Source organism: Chiloscyllium punctatum, chromosome 37 (assembly GCF_047496795.1).
Source record: "Chiloscyllium punctatum isolate Juve2018m chromosome 37, sChiPun1.3, whole genome shotgun sequence".
Taxonomy (NCBI): Eukaryota; Metazoa; Chordata; class Chondrichthyes; order Orectolobiformes; family Hemiscylliidae; genus Chiloscyllium; species Chiloscyllium punctatum.
In genome coordinates, this window is record NC_092775.1 from 5517990 (window position 1) to 5539908 (window position 21919).

Genomic DNA, 21919 nt, shown 5'->3' on the forward strand with positions numbered 1-21919 from the left:
AGGACAAACAGGAAGACAGCTAACGGTCCGCATCCATGAACACCAACTAGCTACGAAACGACACGACCAGCTATCCCTAGGAGCCACACACGGAGATGACAAGCAACATGATTTCGACTGGGACAACACTACTATTATAGGACAAGCCAAACAGAGAACAGCCAGGGAATTCCTAGAGGCGTGGCACTCATCCACAGATTCAATCAATAAGCACATCGACCTGGACCCAATATACCGACCACTGCAGCGGACAGCTGGAACTGACAACTGGAAGCGGCAGAGACAGGCCACTCTAAATGCCGGAGGAAACATCACAGAAGCGCTTCACAGGAGGCTCCCAAGCACTGAGGATGTCACCTAGACAGGGGACGAAACGTCTGCAACACAAACTCCCAGCTCGGCAAACAGAACCACAACAATGGTATTACAAAACTCTGGCACAGATAGGGCTTGAACTCAGGGCTCCATGCTCCGAGGTAAGGACACTACACCTACACTACAAGAGCCCCCAATGCCTTGGTGTAGTATCCTCTGCTCAATCATATTCAGCTGCTTTGTCAATGACCTTCCCTCCTCCAGAAGGTCAGAAGCGGAGTTTTTCTTTTTGGTGATAACTGCACAATATTCAACACCATTTGAGATTCCTCAGACTGAAACAGTCCATATCCAAATGCAGCAAGACCTGCACAATGTCCAGGCCTGGGCTGACAAAGGGCAAGTAATATCATGTCATATAAATGCCTGGTAATGATCATCTTCAAGAAGAGAGAATCTAACTATGACTCCTTGAAGGTCAATGTTGTTACCATCACCGAATTTCCCCACTATCAACATTGTGGGGACTTCCCATTCACCAGAAACTCAACTGGACTGAACACAAACACAATGGCTACAAGAGCAGGTTAGAGATAAGGAATACTGCGGCAAGTAACTCACCGCCTGACTCCCCAAAGCCTGTCCGCCATCTACAAGGCCCACGTCAGGAGTGTGATGGAGTACTCCCCACTTGCCTGGATGGGGGCAGCTCCAACAACACTCAAGAAGCTTGACACCATCCAGGACAAAGCAGCCTGCTTCACTGGCACCACCTCCACCTTTTTTATTTTTAACATTTACACTCTCCATCTCCGATGGAACATGGTAGTGCACAGCGTTTACAAAATGTGCTTTAGTAACTCACCAGGTCTGACAGCATCTTCCAAATGCTCCTTAAAGGGCAATCACAAAATCTCCGAATTGTTATGGTGTAGAAGACAGTGGTTTAGCCAATAGTCTGCAGCAATTTGACATGATGCTGATTTCCTGTCCTTTCCCCATGACCCTGGGTGCTTTGTATTTAAGTAATCATCCTGTGCCCCTCAACTGCTTTAACTGGTCCACTACTCACCCACCCACCTTTTTTTTTTTTTTTTTTTGCAGCGTATTCCTTACCCTAACTACTTATTCACTGTATGAAAATGCTGTTTTATTTTGTTACCTTGCATTTGATTCTTCAGGGAGCACAGTTTCAATCAGGAACATAGTCATAGAGTCCTATAGCAAGGAGACAGGCCCTTTTGGCCCAAACTGGTCCATACCGACCAAAATTCCCTCAACACCCATTTCCCTGCACTTGGCCCATATCCTTCTAAACCTTTCCTATCCATGTATTTGTTTCTCTTCATCAGCTTTATCTAAACCTTTTGTGATTTTGAAAATTTCCATCAAAACTCCCATTTACCTTTTACACTCCCACTTCAATCTATCTTCATCATTGAAGTTTCTCATCTAAATCATTCTCCTAAGCCTCTCCTGCACTCTTCCCATGTATTCACATCCTTCTAAAGTGTGGTATCAGGACTGAGATCTAACCAATGTCATTGTAACCTCCTATAGCCCTATGAATAAACTCCAGATGCTATACACTCAATAGGGCAGCAGGTACGTGGGATGTCACCTCAAGTTCTCCAAGTTGATCACCACCCTAACTTGGAAATGTCACTGTGCCCAAATCTTGGGACTCCCTCCCTAACAGCATTGTGGGTAGCAAAAACTGCAACAAGTCAGTGCACCTTAACATGCACTCGAGGGGCAGCTAGGGATAGGCAATAAATACTGGCCCAGCTAGTGCCACCCACATCCCATGAAAAAATAAATTTACAAAAGAAGAATGAGTGACTCTTTAACTGGTCTCTGAAATGGCCCAGCGTTCAGCTGACCATTTAGTTGAAGGGTATTTGTGGCTGAGCAACAAATCCTGTCTCCCCAGTGCTGCCCATAGCCCACAGAAAAATGAAGAGGAAATGTTGGTGAGGTCAAGGTAATTCCTGAGGAATTAGACAGAATGCAGTTAGTTTGATCCCAAATTCAATCCCACTTTTGTTCCTGTCTGCTTCCTTCCCATGGTCTAGATTCTGAAGGTTCTTGTTTTACAGGGAGTGAACTTATACGTGAAGAATCTGGATGATGGGATTGATGATGAGTGTTTGAGGAAGGAATTCTCTCCATATGGAACGATCACCAGTGCAAAGGTAAGAATCTGGAATTTCCCAGGTGGTGATGTTATGGGGCAAGGCCTGACCTGGTAGATTATGTTTTGGTTCTAACAAGGTGGTCCCTCACTGAAATATAAGCATGTGATATTACAGTTTTTTATCCAACAATAAAACAAGTATGTTAGGCAAAAAGGAATTGAGATAACATGGAATAAACCAGACTATCAGATTACAACAACAGTTTAAAAAGGTTTTGAAACATGGTGTAATGTAGTCCCAATAATCTTTCACAGCGTTGTTACAGATCCCAAACCCCACCCTGGTGCGATAGCCAAAAGCACCGTGCTCTCACCAGGAAACTCCTTTCTCTAACGTCTCAGTGGGTTCATTTTGATTTTAATTTCCGGTCAGGAAAATCTGATGGCTTCTTCCTGGAGTTATACACCTGGTCTGAAATGTTCTCTGCTTCAAATCACCTCTTCAAGATGTGATGAAATGTTTCTGGTCCAGGTCTGTCACTGCTCCTTATTCTAAAGTCATCCAGTGTTAACGTGTCTAACGTTTTCTCCCTTTCTGAAAGTCAAACTGAAAAGTTATTCCACTGCCACTCTGGGTGTTTTCCCTGAGCTTTTTTCTATATTTAAAAAGGTAAAAAAATTTCTAATCAAAACCTTTTGAAGTACAATAGTTTGCCTAGCTGGCCATAAACCTTCCCTAGTTAAATAAAAGCCTATTAGTTCGGAAAACAAAAGCAATTTGGTGTTGAAGAAATTCACCATGGCTACTGAAATGTATTCCATTTAACTATTAATTCCTTCTGACCGGCAGAAAAACCCTTATGGCCCTACTTCAAAATCCAAACTTATATTTTTTTCATATTATTAAAGATAAACTTCAGTCTACATCACAAAACCCACAGTAGTACCGAAAGTAGTGACCCAGTTGGAGATTCAGTTGGAGCTGGAGTGATTCTTAACCTGAAGCAAGTTGAGGATAGACAAAGTTATTCTTAGGTTTTGTGTTGCGATGCTCTTGAAAAGAATGACCTTTATTTTTATTGAACAGGATGATTGTCCAGTGCCATAAGCAGCCCAAAGATGGAGTGTTTAGATCCTACATTGAGAAGCTGAACAATTGAATCTGGTGTTTTAAAGCTAGGTTCAGGAAGACTGCCAGCTGTGTGATTTGAAAAATCCCAGAGGGGTCTAATGCAGAAAGGGGTCCTTTTTGGCCCATTGTCTGCATCAGCTCTCCAAATAAGTATTACAAAAGTTCCCCTCCCTCCCCTTCCCCCAAATCCTTGCACATTAGTCAGCCCATGCCCCTCTTGAATCCCTCTATTGCATTGACATTTGTGCAGTGTAACCCTGATTTAATTTTGATACTTTCTCCCCTACTCTTGACTTTATCGATAAATTTACAACTTTCTATGCTGGAGCTACCTGTCTCTCCAAGCATTTTGTGAATCCTGGCGAATGTTTAAGTTGCTGTAAATTAGAAAAGCTGCTCTAATATTCTCTTTTAGCTCCAATGCTTCTGCCAAGTTAGTTAAAAGCCTTTCAATGGCTACAGCAAAATGCCCTACAAGGTGGTATCTCCCTCAGCACCATTCCCAGGAATCTAAGGTCCCCTTTCCAGTCCCACCCTCCTCTGCCTTTGCCTGCTGATTCCATACTCTTCTGCATGATACCAGGAGTAATCCAGAGATTTAAGGTCCCTGTTTTTTAATTTTCAGCCTAGCTCTGTAAATGCTGATTTGAGGAAGGGGTATGTAGTTCTGCAATGGAGAGCATTAATGTAGACCCAAATCTCCCATCTGTTCACCCTCCCCACAGGAGCATTTCCTGCAGCTGATCTGAGATGTTGACCCTGGCATCAGTGAGACAATGCACAATCCTAGAGTCAAGTCCACAGGCTCCCAACCACCAGTCTGTTCCCCTGTTTAACCCATCCCTTGCTCATTGTCCTCCCCTCTTGTATAGCCCAGCGGCTTGTGTTGCCACAAACTGTCTGCACCTTCAGTTTTCTGTTTTGGAAGACAGATTTTTGTGAGCAAGTGCTTGCCACTCCTGTCCCACCTTCCTGGTGCTCCTTGGCTGGTGGTAACCCATTCCATTTCCATTGTGACCACCTCTTTGAGAATATGACTTGTATAACTCTTCGTCTTGTGGATGTGCCACAGAGACTCCAGCCACTACTTGAGCTCTGAAACCTAGGGCTTATGTGTTTTTTTTTTTAAAAAATTCATTTATGGGGTGAGGGTATCACTGACCAGGCCAGCACTTGCTGCCCATCCCTAATTGCCCTCTTGGTAATTAAGAGTCAACCATGTTGCTGTGGATCTGGAACCATATGTTGGCCAGACCAGGTAAGGATGGCAGATTCCCTCCCAGATGAGTTTTTCTGGCAATCGACAAAGTCCATCATTCGACTTAGTTCCAGATATTTATTGAATTCAAACTCTACCATCTGCTGGGGTTTGAACCAGGTCCCTGATACCTTACCGGGTCTCTGGGTTAACAATGCAGCGGTAATCTTGGGTCATTGCCTCTCCTTTGATTCTGCAGCTGCCCAATACTTCCTGTCCATGCTGACATCCAGGACACCAATAAGAATCTGTTGTGCCCCATGTTCCACTTGGCTGAGCTGTGCTGCCATACCTTCCAAGTCGATGCAAGGGATATAGTTATTTTCATTTGATTCCTTACACTGTGTTATTGCATTGACCCTGGCTTTCCATTGTTCCTGGTGTTTCTCAATTTAATCAACAATAGCTACTTGAAGAATGATTTTCTAATTTACTGCAATTTAAAGTCAATCACTAATGTGTTTCTTCTCTCTCCGTAAGTTCTTTCTTTAATAAGAAAGAAAAGCCCCTCCTTTCTGTACTTTACTAAACTTGGTGCAGCAACCCTCCTTAAAGCCTCTCTTCCACCTCTGCATCAGATTCCGAGTTTGAACCAATTTCCCAATATAGTCAAAAACCTAAACAACAGGATGCTGGAAATCAGAAACAAAAACAGAAATTGCTGGAAAAGCTCAGCAGATCTGGCAGCATCTGTTGTGTGAAATCTGTTCATGTCCAGTGGCCATAGAACGTTACAGCACAGTACAGGCCCTTCAGCCCTTGATATTGCACTGACCTGTGAAAATAATTTGATGTCCATCTCCCCTACACCGCTCCATTATTATCCATATGTTTATCCAATGCCCATTTAAATGCTCTTAACATCGGCGAGTTTACTACTGTTGCAGGCAGGCTGTTCCATGGCCCTACTGCTGAGTGAAGAAACTACCCCTAATATTTGTCCTAAATCTGTTCCCTCATGTTAGCCTTCACTATCTGAGGAAAAAGGTTTTCACTGTCCACCCTAAATCCATCCTCAGAACTGTTCTACACTGACCGTTCACCCTTACTGTGTATTTTTTTTAAAATGCCCTTTTTCTTTTAGAAATGATGAATCCCTTTTCTAGTTTAATGTCCTGTTATAGTAATCAGCTTTTCAGGAAAGGGATTTCCGATAATTCAGATACATTAGGGACATTTAAGCGACTCTGGGATAGGCACATGGATGATAGTAAAATGAAGGGTGTGTAGGTTAGCTTGTTCTGAGAGTAGGATAAAAGATTGGCACATCGAGGGCTGAAGGGCCTGTAATGTGCTGTACTGTTCTATAACTGCCAGCGTAGAAAGTGTGGCACTGGAAAAGCACTGCAAGTCGGGTAGCATCCGAGGAGCAAGAGTCAATGTTTTGGCATAAGCTCTTCTGCCTGAATCGTCGATTCTCCTGCTGTGCTTTTTCAGCGCCACATTTTTCAACTCTGACTCTCCAACATCTGCAGAACTCCCTTCCTCCCAGATACCTGCCACTGACAGACAGCTGCCCTGCTTACCAAGACTCTTTCAACTTAAAAGCTGTTAGTTTTAGTTCATAATCAGATGGTTAGTCAAATTGAACTGGAGATAAATTAACAAGTTAAGTTGCCACTTTGTATAACATTCTCAAATATATTCACTCTCTGCTTCTGATTCACCCAGGTGAGCTCTCCCTCACTGACACTGTCTGCACTTACTGAGCTGCATGGTAGTTTGAGGTATCTAATAAATGCTGCCTTATCCCCACTGATAGGAGAAAGTGAGGACTGCAGATGCTGGAGATCAGAGCTGAAAATGTGTTGCTGGAAAAGCGCAGCAGGTCAGGCAGCATCCAAGGAGCAGGAGAATTGACGTTTTGGGCATAAGCCCTTCTTCAGGAATGAGGAAGGGCTCATGCCTGAAGCGTCGATTCTCCTGCTCCTTGGATGCTGCCTGAGCTGCTGTGCTTTTCCAGCAACACATTTTCAGCTCCTATCCCCACTGATGCCAATATTCAGGGACTGTGGATCAGATCTTCCTGGAATAGGGCATGGTGCTATGTGCAATGGAGGGGGGTGGGTAGCTGATTTGGAGGGAGAGGGTACTGTGGGAGTTATCACTTGTGATCTGGGCCCTTGGTAAATGATAGGACCGACACCCACACATTTAGCCCATGAGATTTAAACATTTGAGAATGAGTGAGGTAAAAGAAATCTGGTCAATTAGATTAGGGGCAAAGAGGGGAAAAACAGACAAATGTAGAAAAAATCCTAAATTTTTAGATGTTGCCTAATTTGCCACATGAAGCTCTAATTTAAACTATAACTAAGGAGATGGGAGAGATTTATTTGTTTGGCTTTTCATTAACTGTCGAAAGGGTCCTTACACACTCAATTGCTAGACTTGCCTTTTGGCGGCATTTTAATGGGAAATTGTTATGCAAATCCAGTGAGTTTTTTTTTAAAAGTAAGGCAGCTGTCTGTGCAATGAAGCTCTGAAGAGTTGTATAAAAACCAGTGCATTTCAAGGCTTTGCCATTCACTATGTATCTTGAAGAGTCCCTGAGCTTTCAGACTGGGCATGTTCAGTAATGCTGAGTTGCTTCTGATTGATGTGGAGCCGTTTGTGTCTCTGTGTTTGCTGAGATGTCTGACTCGTGCTGTCTTTGATTTTCTTTTTGTTTCAAGGTGATGACCGAGGGAGGTCACAGCAAAGGTTTTGGGTTTGTCTGTTTTTCCTCACCCGAAGAAGCAACGAAAGCCGTCACCGAGATGAACGGGCGGATTGTCAGCACCAAGCCCCTGTATGTGGCCTTGGCTCAACGCAAGGAGGAACGCAAAGCACACTTGACTAACCAGTACATGCAGCGACTGGCAAACATGAGAGCTCTGCCCAACCCCTTGCTTGGCTCATTTCAACACCTGGCACACTCTGGGTACTTCATGCCAACTGTGCCACAGGTAAAGCAACCAAGGACATGCTGTTGGCCTATGGCAACATTCTTGAAAGAATAGAGACGTACAAGATAATACATGGCTTGGAAAGGGTGGATGCTAGGAAATTTGTTTGTTAGGTGAGGAGACTAGGACCCGTGGACACAGCCTTAGAATTAGAGGGGGTAAATTCAGAACAGAAATGCGGAGACATTTCTTCAGCCAGAGAGTGGTGGGCCTGTGGAATTCATTGCCGCAGAGTGCAGCGGAGGCTGGGACGCTAAATGTCTTCAAGGCAGAGATTGATTGATAGATTCTTGTTGTCTCGGGGAATTAAGGGCTACGGGGAGAATGCGGGTAAGTGGAGTTGAAATGCCAGTCAGCTATGATTGAATAGCGGAGTGGACTCAATGGGCCGAATGGCCTTCCTTCCGCTCCTATGTCTTATGGTCTAATGCAGTACTGAGTCTGGTGTTGCAGTTTATGTGGAAACTGGACTGATGATTCAGAGATTCCCATCATGAGTATTTAAATTCAGTTGAGAAATGAAACATTTGCTTCTGACAATGTAAGTGTTGGGATTGTCCTAAAAAACTAAATTGGTTTCTGGTGAAGGAGATCTGACGTCTGGGTGTATAAGTAACTCTTAGTCGTGTCTCCGTCACTCAACAAGTGGCTACTTTAGAGGACAGGTATTTGAGTGAGTGGACTGTCAAATTGAAGGATGAAGGTGGCTTGTAGCCATCCCAGTACAGCGAATGAAGGGAAGCCAGTGCAGAGATTGCTACTGATTCCCACGTCCTGAGTTAATTTTCAAATAAATATTTCTCATGCCCCTGGCCTCCAGCTTACTGCAGAACTGTACACATTTTAACAATGAGTGACACAAGATTTCAAATATGTTTCAATGTTGAGCTGTCACAGCCCCACTGTGATTAGGGAGTTTATCTCTGTTTCACCTCTGTTCCTGCAAAACTGTGATAGACAGACTTACAGAAACAGGTGTGGAAACTTCCAGATCAGTGCTTGCTCCTTACCTAGAGTAAATGTGGGGGGGGGGGGGTCGAGAATGTGGTGCTGGAAAAGCACAGCAGGTCAGGCAGCATCCAAGGAGTAGGAGAATGAATGTTTTGGGCATAAGCCCTTCATCAGGAATGAGGCTTGTGGACCAAGAAGGCTGCAACATAAATGGGAGGGGGGTGAAAGTAGCTGGGAGTGTGATGGATGAAGGTGGGGGGTAATGGGGATAGATCGGGGAGGAAAGTGCAGCGGATAGGTGGGAAGGAAAATGGACAGGAAGGTCAGGTCCAGAGGGCGGTGCTGAGTTGGGAGGTTGGATCTGGGATAAGGTGGGGGGGAGAGAGGAATTGAGGAATCTGGATTGATCCCACGTGTTTGGAAGGTCCTGAGGCAGAAGATAATGCGTTCTTCCCCCAGGTGGCAAGTGGTAAGGGTCTGGTGATGGAGGCATCCAGGACCTGCATATCATTGGGAGGGGTAGGGGGGTGTTTAAAGTCTTCGGCCATGGGGTGGTGGGGTTGTCGGCCATGTGTCCCAGAGATACTCTCTGAAGAGTTCTGCAAGTAGGTGTCCTGTCTCCCCAGTGTTGAGGAGACCGCGTCGGGAGCAACGGATACAGTAAATGACGTGTGGAAATGCAGGTAAATCTCTGGATGTGGAAGGCTCCTTTTTAGCCTCCATCGCTAGACCCTTGCCACCTGATGCATGGAGGACGAATGCCTCATCATCTTCTGCCTTGGGGCTCTTCAACCACGTGGGATCAATGTGGATTTCACCAGTTTCCTCATTCCCCTCCCTCCATCTTATCCCAGATCAACTTCCAACTCAGCACTGCCCTTTTGACCTGTCCTACCTTACCACCTATCTGCTCCACCCTCCTCTCCGACCTATCACCTTCATTTATCGCATTCCCAGCTACCTACCCCCCAGCCCCACCCCCTCCTATTTATCTCTCAGCACCCAGCTCCCGTCTCATTCCTAATGAAGGGCTTACACCTGAAACATCGATTCTCCTGCTGCTCAGATACTGCCTGAGCTGCTGTGCTTTTCCAGCACCACAATCTCGACTCTGATCTCCTTGACTCTGTAGTCCTCACTTTCTCGTAGAGTAAATGGTGCATCAGCTTTCTGTTTGCACTCTAATATCTTGCATTCCCTGAATCTCCATCCATAGTATTTTCAGTGCATCATCTACCCTAGACTTTCTCTGTTCTCTTTTTGCCTTTGTCCAATGTCTCTCCTCTTGGCTAAAGCAGTCAAACTGCCCTCCCATGCCACTCCCCACTTGCTTCTCTTTCCAGCCTTGCAAATATCTCTCTCTCTCTCTCTCTCTCTCTCTCTCTCTCTCTCTCTCTCTCTCTCTCTCTCTCTCTCTCTCTCTCTCTCTCTCTCTCTACTACCTTCAGCTCAATATCCAACAAGCTTTGTGTTAACTGACAATACTCTGCCCTGCTGCTAGAGTGCCTGTCTGGCATCCCATCTCAGATGAACTATTGCCCTCTTCACTTAATTATCCAGAAGACTACAGCCATTGCCTTGATCTCCCATCACCATTCCACACCTCTGTGTCTGACAGAACAGATCATTCACCAACACTTCTTGGTTTGACATCCTGCAGAGTGCTGACTCTCACCTTGGGCACATCTGTTTCCAGCCACTGTCTTGACTCATTGCTGCTGAAACCCTCATTCAGTTATCTTCAGACTAAAGTTGCCTTCCGTCGGCCAGTCTTCTCCACTGCCTGAAGTCCACTCATCTGAAACCCGACCTGATCATTTTCCCATTCGCCAACGGCTGCTGACTTCTGTGTTCCCCACATCCCTGAAACTTCAGTCTGCCATTGTGCAATCTCCACACAGATAGTTGCCTTTCTCCCTGTGTCTCTGTGGGTTTCCTCCCACAGTCCAAAGATCTGCAGGCTAGGTGGATTGTCATGGGAAATGTATTACTGGGGGTGGGGAGGGGTGTCTGGGTGAGATGCTCTTGGACTCGCTGGGCTGAATGGCCTGCTTCTATGCTGTAGGGGTTCTGTGGTTCTATGATGACTCGGTCCCTTTGTCACCTCGCAATCCTACAACAGTTGTAATACTCTACCGCTAACACATCCTTTGCTGTCCTAAACATTCCTGTCTTTCCTCAAACTTGAGAAAAGCCAATCAGCAAGAAAAACAGTAATATTTCAAAATGAATGTATTTAATTGTACAGTTTGATGCAAGACAGGTCAGACCGATGTGTCATTGACAAGTTCGATTGCGATCTGATCCCCTCGCTCCCCAGTATTGTACAAGATGACCTATTGATGTCCCACCTTGGACAGTGAGTCTAACTGATTTACTGCACAGAATTCTAAGATTTTACACTTCCATTTTATGGTTGTGTGAAGTGAAGACTGATATTTTTGTATTTTACTGTAACTGGGATGTGTTGTTTTATTGGGCTGTTGGGAATTTGGGGATGGTTTGGTGCTGATTGATTGTTTAGCATTTTGATCTTCACAGATTCAAAACCGAACTCCATATTATGCCACGTCTCCAGTGACCCCAATGCGACCTTCTCAACGTTGGACAGGCCAACCCATTAGGCCTCAGAGTAAGTGAAGGCTTCCTCATTTTACCAGGAAGGTGCCTCCTCCTGAGAAATCCTCACCCACTTCTGCAATGTTAAAGAATTACAGAAAAAAACAAACAAAATTGATCAAACCCCCCAAACTAAAAATGCTGTAGTTAGTTAGTTTCTCAGGAGCTTGTTCAAAAGAGTTTGGATTATAAAGAAATACTGGGACTATGTTCACTGGATTGTGGGAGGCTGAGGGATGACTTCGAGGTTTATAAAATCATGAGGGGTATAGATAATGTGGAATGGCAGGTGTCTTCTCCCTAGGGTTGAGGATTTTGAGGCTTAGTTTTAAGGTGAGAGGAGAAAGATTTGAAAAGAGACCGTTTGTGTGTGGAATGAACTTCCTGAGGAAATGGTGGATGCAGGTACAGTTACAATGTTTGAAGAGACATTTGAACAAGTACGTTAATGTGTGGTTAGCAGGGATATGGGCCAAGTGCAGGCTGGTGAGACTGGCTTAGTTTGGGAAAATGGTCAATATGGACTATTTGGACTGAAGGGTTTGTTTCCATGCTGTATGTCTCTGACTCTGTACTTGACTCTCTTTGGTTTTGTCCAGCTGTTGAATTGGTCATAAGATGATCAATAGAGGGCAGTCTTTACCATATAACCTGACTGCATGTTTTTCCTGATCACTTCCTCTTTTTTTCCCCCCTGTCTCTTGCATCTGCACTTTTTTGACTTTCTTCAACCTTTGGATATAATAATAATAATTGGGTGTACTTTGACAGAAAGATAAAGGAAATTCAATGAAAGGCCATCCATTTTTCACGCAGTTTACATCCCAGAGATTGTGCTCTTTGTTCCTCGGATGATGTCACTGGTTAGAGGTTCGTATTTGTTGTCTGTCTCTAATACTTTTTGAGAAGATGGTGATTGGTTTCAATCTTGGACTGTGGTGTAGTGGGGATATCTACAGCAGTATTAGGAAAGAACTAAAGTTCAATTTCTGTAGGAACAGATTCTACCCAATTTGTAACCCACTACTAACCAGATCTATTGGGGTGAGGTCAGAGCCATCACTAATACATTGCTACCAAAAGCATGCACCGACATTGAATGGCCAGCCCTTGCTTGGATCCTGCTGCCTGGGCTCCATGTGAACTTCACCTTTTAGACTCAGGCTGAAATATTGCCACGGAAGTTACAGGGATCAACTTTGCTGTTTTATAAAAGCTAATTTTACAACTAAGTTATAGCAATGCACTAATTTCATCTCAGTCCCACTCCTCTGCAACAATAATTCTCCCTTGAGGAGGTGCGCTACCACCTTGAACCGCTGCAGTCCGTGTGCTGTGGGTTGACCCACGATGCCCTTTGGGAGGGAATTCCAGGATTTTGATCCAGTGACAGTGAAGGAACAGTGATATATTTCCAAGTCAGGATGGTGACTGGCATGGAGGGGGACGTGTAAGAGGTGGTGTTCTCATGTATCTGCTGCCCTTGTCCATCTTGAGGTGGTAAAGACGCTGGGTTTCGAACATGCTGTCAGTGGGATCTTGGTAAGTTGATTACTTTGATAGGTCAGCAACTCCATTATTATCTTGCAACTCCAAGTTCGATGCTTGTGAAGATTAAGGAGTGAGATGCTGAAGTGCTTTACAGGATCATCCAGAAAGAAATCTCTCCGCGTTTCCCGTCCTGTGCTTTGTCTTGTCAATGGAAAACAATTGGAATCGGAAATAGAACCTTGTTTGAGAGAAATTTTCCTCCGTCTCTCTTTTTGTCCTGTGTGGTTGTGGGTGAGGATAGCTAGTGGGTTTGACAGCGTCAGGATTGGTCAATGTTAAGTGCATTTTGGTTTGGTTTCTTGCATGCTAAGATCTGCTTGGCTTTGTTTGTGATTCTAAACTCAACCGCGATGGTGTGGATTTTTTTTCTTGTTTCCAGCCCCCTACCACAGCATGCTCCCCTCAATGAGAGGGACTGCACCCCGAAGAGTAGCTACAGCTATCAGTACCGTCCGGCAAGCATCTACCCAGGTTCCCCAGCTCCCGTCCAACACGCAGAGAGTGGGTGAGTAAGCTGCTGAGGGGAACCCGGTTTCTACAGAAAGACCAACCTCCGTGGAGGGGATAAACAACTCCTGGTTTGGCTTCACTGTCAGAAGGTGCTTTATAAATCTGGCTCTTTAGCATTCTCCCCCCACCCCCATTGCTCATCTTGAGCACTCTTGTTGCTGACTGTGACTTCAGCAGCTGATGCTCTCGCTCTGGAATTCAATCTCTAAAGCTATCTGCTTTTTTTTAAGGATGCACTCAACTTTGTGCAAGCTTTTGAGCATCTGTCCTAATAACTCTGTATATGGTTCAATGTCAATCCTGCATTGATAAAGCATTTTAAGCCATTCTACCAGGTCCAGGTGCTATACAAATGTAAGGTGGCACTTTTATTCAAATCATTGCCTCTGAAAGATCGCACAATCTTCAGCGTCAGAGTTTTCATCTTTGTGAGCCAAACAAAACAAGTCTTTAAAATTGTGATCTTTATGAGAAATACACTTTTTTGTTTAGAATTGAAAACCTGAAGCAATTTGGTCTGGTTTTTAAACCGATTTATTCATGTTGCTTTGAACTGATGGCTATATTTCAGAGAGCAGTTAAGACTGTGTGTTAATGTGGGACTGAAGTCACATTAGGCCAGACCAGGCCAGGTAAGAACAGTAAGTTTCCATCTCAAAAAGGACATTGGTGAACCAGTTGGTGTTTATTTTCCGGTAGCTGAAATCATCTTCTCAAATAATCGTGTAGTTGAGCTCTCGTTCTCCGATTGTTAAACAAGGCCTGAGCAGCAGACCTGATGGGCCAAATGGCCTGACTGCCCCTGTTCCATCACTTGGCCTCTTGCTAACTCATCCTTTAGCCTGACCCCCCTTTACTATCTATCTGTGCCGCCTTTTTATTCCTGGTTTTAGTGAAATTGGATTAATGTTGGAGCCCATTGTAGTGCAGAGGAGCTGTTGTGATTGAATGATGTTAACTATCTGTCTGTGTGCTTTTTAAACCCTTTTTTATTATCCTTTGCTCACACCTTCCAGCCACTATAGGGACTCAGACAGCGGGACCTCGTACTGCTCTTTCAGGACCGATGGTGCGAGTGCTGCCCCAGTATAAATATACATCTGGAGTCTGTAACACACAGCACCCTCCTGGTGCTCAACAGGTACTGACCACAGATACTCGGTGAAACGTTGAGTGACAATGGCAATAATCTGCAAATCACATTGGGACACGTTTGTTGGATTTTTCTTTCTCGTGAGATGTAAGAGCAGAAGTTGTCCATTGAGCCTGCTCTGCCATTCAATGAGATCATGGCTGATTTTGGCTTATCCTCAACTCCACTTGCCTGCCTTTTGCCCGTAAACTTTGATTGCCCTCAGTGATTAAAAAATCTGTCTCAGTCTTGAATATACTCAGCAACCCAGCCTCGACAGCCCTCCGCAATAACATTCCACAGATTCGCTGCCCTCTTGAGAGAAATTCCTCCTCATCTGTCTTAAATGTGTGCCTCCCTACCCTGAGTGTCTCTAGTCTGAGACTCTCCCACGAGGGCACTTTTCCACATTGACCCTGTTAGCCTACTAAGAATCTTTGACATTTCAAGAAGGTGGCCTTTCATTCTCCAAGCTTTTAGTTAACAAGTAAAAGTCAGTAAAACTGTGTTTACTTCAGCAGTGGGAGCTATAGAACATTGAAACTGTCTCATTCATTCTTTTATCACTATTAATGCAATAGTGACTCTGAGCTTTCTCATGAGAAATGTTGCTAAACACCTTTTCCAAGCATTGCCTGCCTCAGTTTCCAATGTGTGGCTGCTTAAGAGTTTGGTAGGATTCCTGCAGGAATACTGGGCCTTAGGATGTTGGGAAAGGGTGAGGGATGGAACTGAAAAATATTGGAACATTGGCCATCAAGCGGTGATACCAGGAAGGGTGTTGTCTCTCAGTCGCAGGAATCTGGAATGTTCTCTCAAAGCTGCAGATGCTGGGTGATGATTGAAGTTTAAGGCAGCGATGGGTTGACCTTTTGAAGGGGTTACAAAGCAAAGGCAAGAACGTGATTCTGTCAGTGATTTAATCAGAGAGGACAGAATGACCACCTGCTACTCCGTTTTACTGGGACGTGCTAATTTTGGGTTTTGTGTTTGGTTTGACTTTGGCCTGACCAGTGATTGGGTTTGCTGATGTGATTTGTGTTTTTCTTTTCACGGTGATGTGTAGGTGCCTGAGCCAGCTGTTCATGGTCAGATGCCCCTCAGTGCCTCAGTGTTGGCTGCTGCACAACCACAGGAACAGAAACAGATGCTGGGTATGTTTGAGAGTAATCCACCCCCCTCTCCCGCCCGACACGGAATCAACAGCTGTGTTTGTAACCTGCCTACGCTCATGACTTCAGTCTCTCAACCCACCCTTGACCAGGACAGTCCCCAGCTCCCTGAGCTCTGAAACACACTCCAACCTCATCCCTTCTCTCTCCCTCCCTCCCTCCTAAAACCTTTGCCCTCCATTGGCCAGGTGGTCAACCAGCTCAGAATATTAGGCCCCCCCCCCCCCCTCCCACCAAAAGCTTTTGACTCAGTCGTATGTTTGTCTGATGTACACTTCTGTAAACTACTTTGGGATGTTTTACAGTGTAATTTGTACTAGATCAATGCAGCTTGTTGTAAGAGTTTTACCAGAGTAAGCAATGCTTTGTATTGAATTGAATTTATTGTCACGTGTACCAAGGCACAGTGAAAAGCTTTGTTTTGTTAGCAATACAGGCTGATCACATGTCGTCTCCTTGCTCTTTGTGGGGTTTGCAGTCTCTGATTTCTTGGAGGTTCCATTGAAACCCATTGACACCAGTATCTGTACCACTGGCTGTCCCCACTCTGAATCATAGCAATGTTTTCAGGACTGATGAGCACTTTGTTACTATGCAAGTTACGATCCCTTTTCCTTAGTGGGTTGAGAGCTGAGGAGCATTATCTCCTGGTTCAGCTCACAATAGACTTCAGATTCAACAACTCTCCCAGGAGAAATCTGAGCAGGGGGTCGTCATTGGACACCCCCTTTCAAACCTGCTCCACCATTCAGCAAGATCTTCTTGCTTAACTCCATCATCCCCACTTTTCAATCAGCATCCCAAAATCTATCATTCTTGATCTTTGAACATATTCACTGAGCTTCCAAAGATTCATCACCCTTGGACATTTTGAGTTTCTGCCTGAAAGAACTACCCTTTGATCTGAGTCTGTGTCTAGGTTCAGTAGATGTGAAGCTGGGAAAAAGCACAGTAGGTCAGACAGCATCTGAGGAACAGGAAAGTCCGTGTTTCAGGCTGAGTTTGGACCAAAACATTGAAATTCCTGCTCCTTGGATGCTGTGACCTGCTGTGCCTTTCCAGCTTTGCGTTTTTTTGACTCTGGTTTCCAACATCTGCCATCCTGTCTCCTGCGTCTACGTTCCTCGGTCAGGGAAATCCTTCCTCACTGTCTGCCCGCTAAAGCATGGGGGGAGTTTTGTTTCTGTTAGTGATGCTGAACTGTGTCAAGTTTGGTGTCTAACTTCAGGTTTTGTAATACTGACTTCTCGTCTTAAGGTTGGATTTTCTTGGTGATGCTTTCGGCTGGCCATTCTTAGTTTAGAATATATTAAAGATTTTTCAAAAATAAAATTCTGCATAAGTTTTGACTTGCTGGCTCTTTTTGAGGAACATTAAAATGACTGACTGCTTAATAAGGTTAGATTACATGGGATCCAGAGAACTAACTAACTAGAAACAAAATTGGCTGAACAGTAGGAGACAGGCTGTTGGTAGAGGGTTGTTCAGATGGGATGCCAGTGACCAGTTGGTGTGCCACAAGGATCAGTGCTGGGTTCACTGTCATTTATGTAAGCTATTTGGATGGGAACTGCAGAAAGACTGGTGAGTGAGTTTGCAGATGACACCAAAAATTGTTGGTATAATGGACAGTGAAGAAGGTTATCAAAGATCTTGATCAACTGGGCCTATTGGGTGAAAGAATGGCAGATGGAGTGTAATTCAGATAAATGAGGTGTTGCATTTTGGTAAGATAAACCAGGGCAGTACTTATACAGTTAATGGTAGAGGCCTGGAGGAGTATTGTTGAGCAGAGAGACCTTGGGCTGCAGGTATATAGTTCCTTGAAAGTGGCGTCACAGGTAGACAGTGATGAGGAATGCGTTTGGCACGCTAGCCTTTCTCAGTCAGAGCATTATGTACATTATGTTATGGCTGTACAAGACAATGGTAAGGCCACGCTTGGAATACTTCATACAAATCTGGTCGCCCTGCTATAGGAAGGATGTTATTAACCTGGAAAGAGTGCTACAAATATTTTACCAACACTGTGGAGTTTGAGATCTAAGGAGAGGCTGTGGGACTACTTTTCTTGGACTGTAGGAGGCTGAGGGGTGACCGTAGAGGTTTATAAAATCATGAGCATGAATAGCCAATGTCTTTTCCCCAGGATCAGGGAGTCCAAAACTAGAAGGCATAGGTACAGGGTGAGGGGGGAAAGATATAAAAGGGCCCAAGGGGTGGCAACTTCATGCAGAGGTTGGTGTGTGTATGGAATGAGCTGCCAGAGGAAGTGGTAGTGGTGAGTGCAATTACAACAACTTGAAAGACATTCAGACAGGAAAGGTTTAGAGGAATATGGCCAAATACAGGTAAATGGGACTAATTCAGTTTAGGAAACATGGTTGGTATGGGCGAATTGGGCTGAAGGCTGCCTGACACTGACCACTTGTCTCCGAGACAGATTCTGCCAGACTACTGAGTGTTTCCCAGAGTCAAAAAAACCATGTGGTGCTGGAAAAGCACAGCCGGTCAGGCAGTATCCGAGGAACAGGAGAGTCAACGTCTTGAGCACAAGCTCTTCAGGAATTCCTGATGAGCTTGTGCTCAAAATGTCGCCTCTTTTGCTCCTCGGATACTGCCTGACCGGCTGTGCTTTTCCAGCACCACATGGTTTTTTGACTCTGATCTCCAGTATCTGAAGTGCTCACTTTCTCCTGAGTATTTCCACGCCATTCTGTTGAATTGGAGCGGTTTGTTACCTAGAGAAGATTCAGTTTTTGTTTTTGTTTTTGTTCAGGTGAGCGCCTGTATCCACTGATCCAGGAAATGCATCCAACACTGGTCGGCAAAATTACAGGAATGCTGCTGGAGATTGATAACTCAGAACTCCTCCACATGTTAGAATCACGAGAGTCCCTTCACTCCAAGGTAGGAATGTGTGTGTTTTTGTTGGGGAACTTTGTTAATAACAGGCATTTAGATGTTGATTCAGTATTTCTGTGCTCAGTTCTTGTCTCTGATATTTGGAGTATTCCACAATCCATATCCAAGTGCTTAATAATTGATGGCTTCAGATTGTCCCCTATAAACATTTGTAATACAGGGTGACCCTCATATCTGTGGAATTGTTTTCTACAGTTTCAGTTAGCAGTGGTTTACCGCAGGCCGAACATGTTATGAGAACCTTCCAGGACCCAGGGGGTGCTGGGAAGGTACATTTTCCCATTGAAATGAATGGATTTGCTCCTATCCGCAGTTTTGGGTTTCCATGGAGGGTCATGGAATGTCTTTCACGTTCCTTCTCTTCCCCCCCCACTGTGGGTACAGGGTGGGGGTCCACCACTGTATTCCTTTTCTTTTTTTAAGAAAGTAATTAAACTGGATGTGGGTAAGGGAAAAAAGGAATGGAAGGAGAGATATTAGGAAGCACTTTTACACAAGATGGTACATGTTTGGAACTCTCTTCCAAATTTGGCAGTGGATGCTGGATCAGTTGTCAGTTTTAAATCTGAGATAAGTTTTTCTTGAGCTAAGATATTAAGAGGCATGGACCAAAGGCAAGTATTTGGAGTTAGGCCACAGCTCAGCCATGATCTCATTAAAGCAGCTGAACAGGTTTGAGGGACTGAATGGACTAAATGGAGATCCTGGTTGTTATAAGGGGATGTATGAAGGTTGTTTTTAGAGGAATTTCTCCTCCATGTACTGAAGACGAGCTGAACTCCCGCTTCCCATTGTACAAACCTCAGATTTACGTGCAACATGTTGGGAGCTCAAATTTTGAAAGTTGCCTTATTGTAAAGGATCCCATGGTATTCTGGGCTTTCCATCCTCTGTAGATTTGCTTGTTTCTGTATCAGCGTACACTGACAGTCAGCTGTGGAGAGAGAAATGCCAGTGCTGCTCCTAATCAGAAGGTGGAGAGTTCAAATCCCACTCTAGCGACTTGATTGCAAAGTCTAGGCTGGTGCTTCCCAGTGCTGTGCTGTCAGAGGTACTGTCTGTTCGGAGATAATGTGAAACAAAACCTTTACCTAATTCCTCAGGTGGCCGTACACCACCCAGATGCTGCTATTTCAGAGTCCTGACTAATTGTAACAAACTGCATGAAGGGCTTTTGCCCGAAACGTTGATTTCGAAGCTCCTTGGATGCTGCCTGAACTGCTGTGCTCTTCCAGCACCACTAATCCAGAAAAACATTAGCTTGCCCATCTGGTGTAACCTTCCAGAAACACTACCCATTTCACAACCTGTTTTTTAAAAAAAATAGCCGTGTTTATACAGAGACTTTGCAAAAGTAAAACACCCGAAGTTGCTTCATGGGAGCATTATTAATGAAAGTGACACTGAGCCACACGAGAAGATCAGGACAGATAACCACATACATGGACAAAGAAGTTTCAAAAAAGGGGAAGGACTTTTCAAAAGGAAATATTTGGGTTTGAGCCTTTGTAAGCACAGCTACTGATGACAGTGACAGCAGGTTGAGTCACACCAGACTCTACACTAACCTGGTTCTCTCTCTCTGCAGATGCTGCCAGCTCCTGGTTTGTTTCAGCTCCATAGTTTTGCCTTTGGTTTCAAGGGGCCCGCTTGAGGATTTTGAGTTGTGTATAGTGATGGGTGCTGCACTGCCATAAATGTCATCATACAGTTAGAATGTTAACCTAAAATCTCAATCTGTCCTCTTGGGTGGACATTAAAAATCTTGTCACACAATTTCAAAGAGGAGATTATTTCTTCCTGGCCACTAGTTACTTTTCAACCGGTATTACGGAAACAGATTATCTGATCATCATTGCAATTGCAGAAATTAGTGACTCTACTTCTGTCAATGACAGTAAATCACTTTAGGATGTCCTGGGATTGTGAAAGGTGCTATGTAGATGCAGGCTTGTCTTGTCATTAGCCGAGACATTCTGGCCCGATAAGCTTTTTTCCATATTTCAGCAGACACCATTACCTCACGAGTAGAATTCATTCCCTTAACACGTTTCTCTGAAATGGCCAAGCAAGCCACTCTGTTCAAGGGCATTGGGTGTGGGACAAATGCAGGCCTTGCCAGTGATGCCCATGTCCTATGGAAGAATTGGTGAGGGGGGAGCAGCTGCAGCCTGAAGATTCCATTGTGTTTCGGGTTCTTTCAGGTGGAGGAGGCAGTTGCTGTGCTTCAGGCTCATCAAGCTAAAGATACGGTGCCGAAGAAAGGGAGCACAGCTGCCTGAACAGGTGATGTGCACAGTTCACCACCACGGTAAAACACGAGAGGTTTTGGCTTGTGTTTGATACACTAGTCTATTTCCAGCACAATAACAGGCGCGTCCTCTCCCTTTCTCCCTATTGTTGATCAATCCTTCTCTCAGCTACCTCCATTCTACTCTCTCCAACCTATGGCCACACACTAAGTCACTTTTTTTGGGCAAGGACCTTCCTTCTGATTCCCAATTAAACTACCCCCCTCTTCCCCCTCTCCCTCTCTCTTTTTTCTCTCTGGTTTTGGACTTTCTTTTACAATAAGGAATCACCTCTTCTATGTCTCTTATTGAACCCTTTGGTCATATTAATTCTTATGTAAAACTTCAGTCATTTTTCTGTGGAAAACTAGACCCAGTCTTTCCTGATGGGCAGAATTGTTTTTCACTTCTGGTGTCTTCCTACTGTCTTTTCATCTTTCCCTGGTGTTTCTCTGCCCATGTGGAGACCAAAATTGAATTTGACTGAAAACTGTCAGATTGTCATAAAACAAATCCAACTGGTTCACTAATGCTCTTCAGGGAAACCTGGGGTCCTTACCTGGTCTGGGACTGAGACTCCTGCCCCTCGTGGTCAAGTGGCAAATGCAGCTTGACATCCAACACATCCTGAGAACAAGCTGCAAGGCAAATGGCGGCAGCAGCAGTAGTTCCGGGGCTTGGCAGGAGTGAAACATAGCTTTCTGGTTTGACTTCTCTACTGTTTACTCCCGTGGTTGATTTAATGAGTTTCCTGTTTCTTGCAGGCCGGACCTGAGCAGCAACAAGCAAACTTTCACGAAGCAAAGATAATTTGGTCGCATGATTAAACTTTAGGTGGGGATCAAACTGAATAAGGATCTGATGTGGCCTGGAGAGAATTTTCTCCACTCACATTCAATTGTGCTCTGAGATTTGGCTTTTGTGTCCTGTCCTGTATTTGGTTTGTCTTGGGCTGTATTAAAGAACACTGAAACTGGA

At 44.6% G+C, this 21919-nt stretch overlaps 1 protein-coding gene across 1 annotated transcript in view; it reads left to right on the top strand.

Annotated features, from left to right (window-relative positions):
* Nucleotides 1-21919, top strand: part of LOC140463212 (embryonic polyadenylate-binding protein-like) — a 51343-nt gene extending 29424 nt beyond the window's left edge. Inside the window, exons 8-15 of the mRNA XM_072557001.1 lie at nt 2415-2510; nt 7518-7790; nt 11283-11373; nt 13291-13416; nt 14438-14562; nt 15620-15707; nt 18505-18635; nt 21706-21919. Of these exons, the coding sequence (XP_072413102.1) occupies nt 2415-2510; nt 7518-7790; nt 11283-11373; nt 13291-13416; nt 14438-14562; nt 15620-15707; nt 18505-18635; nt 21706-21768 (993 nt within the window). The 3' untranslated portion in view covers nt 21769-21919. The remainder of the gene's footprint in view (nt 1-2414; nt 2511-7517; nt 7791-11282; nt 11374-13290; nt 13417-14437; nt 14563-15619; nt 15708-18504; nt 18636-21705) is intronic.